This window comes from Etheostoma spectabile, chromosome 2 (genome assembly GCF_008692095.1).
Source record: "Etheostoma spectabile isolate EspeVRDwgs_2016 chromosome 2, UIUC_Espe_1.0, whole genome shotgun sequence".
In the NCBI taxonomy this organism is placed as follows: domain Eukaryota; kingdom Metazoa; phylum Chordata; class Actinopteri; order Perciformes; family Percidae; genus Etheostoma; species Etheostoma spectabile.
Window position 1 is genome coordinate 20,391,783 of NC_045734.1, and position 8,182 is coordinate 20,399,964.

General features: G+C 39.6%; 1 protein-coding gene across 1 annotated transcript in view; it reads left to right on the plus strand.

Moving 5' to 3' along the window:
* The window catches only part of LOC116701802 (dynein heavy chain 8, axonemal), a gene marked incomplete at its 3' end in the record, with an annotated part of 34,363 nt that overhangs the window by 15,120 nt on the left and 11,061 nt on the right, over positions 1 to 8,182 (plus strand). Inside the window, exons 34-50 of the mRNA XM_032535769.1 lie at positions 1,385 to 1,538; positions 1,628 to 1,791; positions 2,350 to 2,452; positions 2,794 to 2,898; positions 3,226 to 3,387; positions 4,463 to 4,687; positions 4,794 to 4,966; positions 5,068 to 5,246; positions 5,324 to 5,511; positions 5,592 to 5,678; positions 5,773 to 5,880; positions 5,962 to 6,096; positions 6,202 to 6,363; positions 6,461 to 6,707; positions 7,048 to 7,289; positions 7,587 to 7,727; positions 7,835 to 8,066. Of these exons, the coding sequence (XP_032391660.1) occupies positions 1,385 to 1,538; positions 1,628 to 1,791; positions 2,350 to 2,452; positions 2,794 to 2,898; positions 3,226 to 3,387; positions 4,463 to 4,687; positions 4,794 to 4,966; positions 5,068 to 5,246; positions 5,324 to 5,511; positions 5,592 to 5,678; positions 5,773 to 5,880; positions 5,962 to 6,096; positions 6,202 to 6,363; positions 6,461 to 6,707; positions 7,048 to 7,289; positions 7,587 to 7,727; positions 7,835 to 8,066 (2,807 nt within the window). The remainder of the gene's footprint in view (positions 1 to 1,384; positions 1,539 to 1,627; positions 1,792 to 2,349; positions 2,453 to 2,793; positions 2,899 to 3,225; positions 3,388 to 4,462; positions 4,688 to 4,793; positions 4,967 to 5,067; positions 5,247 to 5,323; positions 5,512 to 5,591; positions 5,679 to 5,772; positions 5,881 to 5,961; positions 6,097 to 6,201; positions 6,364 to 6,460; positions 6,708 to 7,047; positions 7,290 to 7,586; positions 7,728 to 7,834; positions 8,067 to 8,182) is intronic.

Below are 8,182 nucleotides of genomic sequence, written 5' to 3' on the forward strand. Positions count from 1 at the left end.
CCTTAATTCTACGTGGCATTGATTCAACAAGGTGCTAAAAGCATTCTTTAGAAATTTTGTCCCATATTGATTGGATAGCATCTTGCAGTTGATGGAGATTTGTGGGATGCACATCCAGAGCTCCCGTTCCACCACATCCCAAGATGCTCTATTGGGTTGAGATCTGGTGACTGTGGGGGCCATTTTAGTACATGAACTCATTGTCTGTTCAAGAAACCAATTTGAAATTATTGGAGCTTTGTGACATGGTGCATTATCCTGGAAGTAGCCATCAGAGGATTGGGTACTGGTGCCATAAAGGGATGGACATGGTCAGAAACAATGGTCAGGGAGGCCGTGGCATTTAAACGATGCCCAATTGGTACTAAGGGGCCTTAAGTGTGCCAAGAAAACCTCCCCCACACCATTACACCACCACCACCAGCCTGCACAGTAGCAACAAGGCATGATGGATCCATGTTCTCATTCTGTTTACGCCAAATTCTGACTCGTCAGACCAGGCAACATTTTTCCAGTCTTCAACTGTCCATTTTTGGTGAGCTCTTGCAAATTGTAGCCTCTTTTTCCCTTTTGTAGTGGAGTTGAGTGGTACCCAGTGGGGTCTTCTGCTGTTGTAGCCCATCCGCCTCAAGGTTGTGCGTGTTGTGGCTTCACAAATTCTTTGCTACATACCCCGGTTATAACGAGTGGTTATTCCAGTCAAAGTTACTCTTCTATCAGCTTGAATCAGTCGGCCCATTCTCTTCTTACCTCTAGCATCAACAAGGCATTTTCGCCCACAGGACTGCCGCATACTGGATGTTTTTCCCTTTTCACACCATACTTTGTAAACCCTAGAAATGGTTGTGCGTGAAAATCCCAGTAACTGAGCAGATTGTAAAATACTCCGACTGGCCCGTCTGGCACCAACAACCATGCCACGCTCAAATCACCTTTCTTTCCCATTCTGACATTCAGTTTGGAGTTCAGGAGATTGTCTTGACCAGGACCACATCCCTAAATGCATTGAAGCATGTGATTGGTTGATTAGATAATTGCATTAATGAGAAATTGAACAGGTGTTCCTAATAATCCTTTAGGTGAGTGTATATGGAAGCATGTTTGTGTTGCATGAGAGCTTGTGCTAAGAGATGCTGAGTCCAAAACTATTTTCCCTTTGGTGACAATAAAGTATATCTTATATTATTTAACACAAAGTAAGAAAATCGATTGAGGCCATAAAAAGAAAAGACCGATGTGACCCGTCAGATGTTTCAAAGAGGAAAATCAATTATTGATGCAGACAATTTTGGTTCTATTATTCAAAGTACCATTTCAGATGTAGTGCCCACACAATGTATTGTGCTGTCTGAAGGAACGTGTGTCTTTGTCTGCCTTTTTATAGGTACAGTGCTTTCTATAAAGCAGAGATCCAAGACTGGGTCACAAAGCTTTCAACATCAACTGATGTCATTGAACAGTGGGTTGTTGTGCAAAACCTGTGGATTTATTTGGAGGCTGTGTTTGTTGGGGGTGACATTGCCAAAGACCTACCACAGGTATAGTTATGACCTTTTCTCTTTATATTTTGAAAAACACAATGTTGCGTTCTTCCCTAGTAATATGCAAAAGTACTTTCCCAATGTAGGAAGCAAAGCGTTTTCAGAACATTGACAAGTCCTGGATTACAATCATGCAGCGAGCCCAAAAAGTCCCAAATGTGGTGGAATGCTGTGTGGGTGATCCAACTCTGGGACAGCTCTTACCAGATCTTCAGAAACAGCTGGAGTTCTGTCAAAAATCTCTTGCAGGGTAAAGTTTTGTAAGGCTGTTTTTGTAGTGTATTGCTTTTTGTTCTAGATATCAGTGGGGATAAAAAGATTTTACATAAAACTCTTCTACATAGTACTACCTTGTTAGTGCATTGTCTTCAATTGCATGTATTTGAATTTCAATGTCCTCACCTCGTTTTTCTACAAATTGCTACTGTCAGAATTCTGTAAAACAAAACCCTAATGTATGACAGATTCTAGCCATATAGAAGTGTGCTTGTTTTGCAACAGCCTTAATGTAAAGTATCTTCAAAGTTGCTCGTTTTTATCGAATCACTTGTATTTGATGGATCTTTGCATGTTTTTGTAATTCAATTTCCATTCATTTGTCATCCGATTAATTACTATTGATTAATTTTTTACTTTGGCACTCATGCCTTGCAAATGCTTTGCTAAAGTTAATGGCGTGATGTGTATTTAATGTGTTTTATTGTGATTTCTGTCTTGATTCAGCAATTTCCCTTTCTCCAAGACAATTTCTCACATGTAAGACACTATATTAACCACCTTAAACTGGAGATGTAATCTGACTCAACAGGTACCTGGAGAAAAAGAGGCTCCTCTTTCCACGGTTCTTTTTTGTCTCTGATCCGGCCCTTTTGGAAATCCTTGGACAAGCCAGTGATTCTCACACTATTCAGGTTAGAACATTGATTTTTGCTATAAAAAGTTTTTAAATAACCTGTAAAGTGTAAAAAGGAATCACAGTTTCTCAAAACAATTGTGTGACAATAAGACAGAGGAACATAAGATTGGGATATAACCCAAGTACAAATGCATATCAGAAAAAGGTTAAAGGATTTCGTAACTTTGCTTACGCTTTTAAACAAAAAAACATCTGGCACATAATTTCTACAATTGTTTTTTCATAGTGACAAAACATACATGTTGAAATTGTAATCTGTCATATTTTTATGGATTACTTGAACTTGTTAGGTATGAATGTAGTGAAGCTAATTTTAGGTACAATTATTTTTTTCAGTCACATCTTCTTGGAGTGTTTGACAATGTTAATGAAGTGGAGTTTCATGCAACTGAGTATGACAAAATGTTGGCTGTTAGTTCACAAGAGGGAGAGAAACTACCGGTATGTAATGCTAATTGCATTTGCAGAATGTATATATGATGTAGAACTGCATGTGTTACTCTCAATGTCAAGTACTTTTTTGCAGCTGGTCTAAATGGAGCTCATTTTAATTTAATTATGTGTTGTTGGGAATCTTAACAATCCATCATGTAGCAGAGTGTGTCTTTTGTTTTTGTGAAATGTTATATAAAAAGTAATGACTGCAGTGAGGGAGACGATATGTAGGGAAACTACCTTAAAATTGTACTTGAGTAAATGCACTTTGTTGCTTTCCTGTACTCATCAGAAGTATAGTATACTATAGTAAATGTGTGTTTTTGGTTTCAGCTGGACAGTCCTGTCATGGCACAGGGACCAGTAGAGCTCTGGCTCGCGGAGCTGTTGTTACAACAGCAGGCTTCATTACACTCAGTTATCAAGGCTTCAGATCTAGAGATCCACGATGAAGACTTTGATCTTCTCTCTTTCCTCAACAAGTTTCAAGCACAGGTCAGAAGATGGAAGTGATTTTTTAATATTATGTTAACATTTGTCATGCTAGTGGCATCCTAATACCTTTGTATTAGATATCAGGTCAACACTAGGCTGTACAAGGTAGAAGGAATAGAATTGCGGTAGAATGTCTAAATTGATTAAATCTAGTATAACTAGTCAAAATTGTGAGAACTTTTCCTTACACAACAGGTTTTATACTGTATTCTGGAAGGTGTTCCTAGAAAAATGCTCATTTTCTTCACAATTTAGGAAAGGCTTATTCATATTCCGATCAAACTACTACATGGTAATCACTTGACAACTCAGCCTAAGTGTCCAGAATTTTGACCTAATGAAATACTGTATGTGCAACATCGATCTTGCCTTTATTTTGCTAATTCACTGTTCTATTCCTTCCTTCATCAGTGACTGAGGCAACCTAACAAATGTTAGCCATGGTCCTTTATTTATTCTTGGATTTATTTTGTGTCAAAAGTTTGTAAAATAACAAAAATGAATATACTTATACTAGTGTTGAGACTGAAATGCAAAGTTACTTACAACTTACAACAAAAAGTTTTCAGAGGTTGGCAGGCAGACACACAAAAATGGTCCAAAGGGAAGGAAGCAAGACAAGAGCGCAAGACACAACCAAGACAAAATGCTATACTCGCAACCCAAAACAAAAACATACAGTACAAGACAATGATCCGACACAAGACAAAGACAGCACAGAGACTAAATACACAATGTAACAAGGTTAGAAACAAGGGACAGGTGACACAAGGGTTCAAGAACCAGTGAAACACATCAGGGTGGGGCAGACAGTCACAAAGGAGGGAAAACACAAGGCAGGAAGTAAAACAAGACATCGCAAGGGAGAAAACAAAGACTACAAAATAAAACAGGAAAAACTACAACAGAAACTCACAATGGTGACCGTAACATCAGTAGTTCTTTTGTTGTTTTTAGGACATGATGGGACCGCAACTTATGTACAGTATATTAACTCATACTTTTAGGTTTTATTCAGATAATTCACTTAAGGAGCTACATCTTTTCATGCAATATTTTTCTTTCACTTTTTTAGGTGGGCTTATTGGGAATCCAGATGCTTTGGACAAGAGATTCAGAAGAGGCACTGCAACAGGCTGAGGATGACAGGGAGATAATGCCTCTTACCAAAAAGAAATTCCTAAATCTACTCAGCGCACTTATTAAACAAACCACCTGTGACCTGAGCAAATTTGACAGAGTCAAATATGAGACACTTGTCACAATCCATGTGCACCAGAGTGATATATTTAATGACCTAGTAGGTTGTTTAAAAAGTCTTACTTGGTCTTGGAACCGATTATATTATTAACAGACTGTTATTGTCATTTATTGATCACATTCAGATTGATATCCTTTTTCCTTAGGTAAAAAAGCGTATAAAGTCTGTCAGTGACTTTGAATGGCTGAAGCAGAGCAGGTTTTACTTCAAGGAGGACCTGGATAAGGTCATTGTGTCTATTACCAATGTGGACTTCATTTATCAGAATGAGTTCCTAGGCTGTACCGACCGTCTGGTCATTACCCCTCTGACTGACAGGCAAGAAAAGAGGAATTTGATTTCATATCTTAATCATTGAATTCAATTTTCATATAATGTTTAATTTCTTAGTTGAATCGGAAAACTGTTATTATCATCAGGTGTTATATCACGCTGTCCCAGGCTCTGGGCATGAGCATGGGAGGAGCCCCTGCAGGGCCGGCCGGCACTGGGAAGACTGAAACCACTAAAGACATGGGTCGCTGCCTCGGCAAGTATGTGGTGGTGTTCAACTGCTCGGACCAGATGGACTTTAGAGGACTTGGCAGGATATACAAAGGTATCCCAATCAATGAAACAGTCCATCCAGCAGTGTGGTGTACAATTTCAGTTAATCTCATGATGTATTCTTTTCAGGCCTTGCACAGTCAGGGTCCTGGGGCTGCTTTGATGAGTTCAACAGAATCGACCTGCCAGTGCTTTCTGTTGCCGCTCAGCAGATCAACATTGTTCTGATGGCACGCAAGAAACACAAAAGCAGTTTCATCTTTACTGATGGAGACTGTGTTACTCTGAATTCAGAGTTTGGCCTGTTTATCACTATGGTAGGATAAACAAATACACAGGAATCTAATAAGAAAAACTAAATATATGCATAAATAATGAGTCACCATTCCATGTCTAGAACCCTGGGTATGCAGGTCGTCAGGAACTTCCTGAAAACCTAAAAGTGCAATTCAGAACAGTGTCAATGATGGTACCAGATCGGCAGGTTGGTCAAGGCTACTTTTGCTGCAAAGTAATAATTTATTTTTTTCTCTAGTCTTGACACGTGGTCACTTCTCCATTGTTTTTGTTTTTGGCAGATCATCATGAGAGTCAAACTAGCCAGTTGTGGGTTCAACGACAATGTCATCTTAGCCCAGAAGTTCTTTGTCCTTTATAAACTGTGTGAAGAACAACTTACAAAACAGGTGAGAATATGTGGCCAGTGCTCAATTACTATTTTTGTATCATTATTGACCTACTGACGCACACCTTCTGCTATTCGTAAGGTTCACTATGACTTTGGCCTGAGGAACATCCTGTCTGTGTTAAGAACACTGGGGGCCAATAAAAGAGCACGGCCTGATGACACAGAGTCCAGCATTGTCATGAGAGTGCTGCGTGACATGAATCTCTCTAAATTGGTATGACAGGAACTCTGTTGGCCACCAGGGATAGTATGATATATTTTGAAATTATAGTACCATGTCAGCAGATACCATGTATGGGAATCTTTCTGTATGTTTCAGGTGGATGAGGATGAGCCCCTCTTTCTAAGCCTGATCAATGACCTATTCCCTGGTATCCAACTGGATGGGAGCACGTATGTTGAACTTCAAGCCGCTGTTGCCCATCAAGTTGAGCTTGCTGGCATTGTCAACCACCCACCATGGAATCTCAAGCTGGTTCAGGTACTATTTGTCCATACGTCAAGCTTCTGTTTTGTTTTGTGTGTTACAAAATTATTGTTTGGATTATTCGTCAATGATATTTTACTGTTACTATCAGCTTTATGAGTCTTCACGAGTACGCCATGGCCTGATGACTTTGGGCCCAAGTGGAGCTGGGAAGACCACAGTCATCAACATACTCATGCGAGCATTGAGTGAATGTGGAGCCCCAACCAGGGAATTGCGCATGAACCCCAAAGCGATCACAGCACCCCAGATGTTTGGACGTCTTGACGCAGCCACCAGTGATTGGACTGATGGGATCTTTTCCACTCTGTGGAGAAGGACACTTAAAGCCAAGAAAGGTATGTACACATTCAAAATATTATTTCTTAATTTATTTCACAAATTGCTGATAAAATCTTAAACTACCCAAAACGCATTAAATACACATATCAATAAGTAAATATTATTTGAACCATTGAGTATAAGAACATGAAGCAAGGTTCCTACAGATTAGTCGCTTTGTCTGATGACAGCAGCTTCTGTTAACATTTAGTTTAAACAGCAGACATAAAGTGAAGCTTGCTTATACCTTAAAATGTTGGTAATACCACTTGTACATATGGTCTGTCTTTGACGTGGAAGAGCTGTTTGAGAATTTAAGGATTGGATTATGATGGCTTTTAAATGTATACACTTCAGGGGAGTTCATATGGATTGTGCTGGATGGACCTGTGGACGCCATATGGATTGAGAACCTCAACTCTGTGCTGGATGATAACAAAACACTGACCCTGGCTAATGGTGACCGCATCACTATGTCTCCATCCTGCAAGCTGGTGTTTGAGGTGCACAACATGGATAATGCTTCCCCTGCTACTGTGTCCAGGGTGGGTATGGTCTTCATGAGCTCCTCAGCTCTTAGCTGGCAAGCCATACTCAAGGTACAGTTGTTTTGCTAAAGCAACTTTTCCCGCTTTAGTCCCCCTATACGTTGGAAGCGGAATTGTTCATTACATTACATTGTCCAGTTCCTTTGAACTACAGATCCTCTAACCAATCTGGCAAACTTCCATAATGTAATGTAATGGACAGTTCCATGTCCAACCTGTAGGGGGTCCAAAGCAGGAAAAGTTCTCTAGTGTTGCTTTAAATCATTAAAGGAGACAAAATTTGCAGAAAATAAACAATGCCTCTTTTACATTAAAGTGCTTATGTACAACATGGGCTTTATGTTGTAGGGATGGGCTAACAAACGCAAAGCAAAAGAGGCAGAAAGCATTATGAATTTATACAACAAGCTATTTGAAGACGCTTACTTAAATGTGAAGCAAACACTTAAACCCAAAATGGAGCTTTTGGAGTGCAACTATATAATGCAGGTATGTATGAAAAAAAATGCTTATGGAAAAAAGACCTACAGAATTAGAAGATTGTTCTAAACTTCTTTTATGAAACACTGATTTATCTGAATATGATCCACCCTCAGTCTGTGAATCTGCTGGAGGGCCTTATCCCAACCAAGGAGACAGGGTGCTTGGCTGGAAGCAAACACTTGGAACGCCTCTTTGTCTTCTGCCTGATGTGGAGCCTGGGAGCCATTTTGGAGTTAGGGGATAGAGAAAAACTGGAGCATTTCATCAGAGCTCATGGCAGTGGCATTGATGTGCCTCAAACACAGCCAGGAGAGACAATGTTTGAATACATGGTCGACCCAAACGGTACAGTCATTTCATACATTAAATACCATCTCTTTGTCATCTTTATCTGACTTTTAAGTGAGTGTTTGAACAACTGTTTTATTCTGGGCCTATGACTATATATATATATATATATA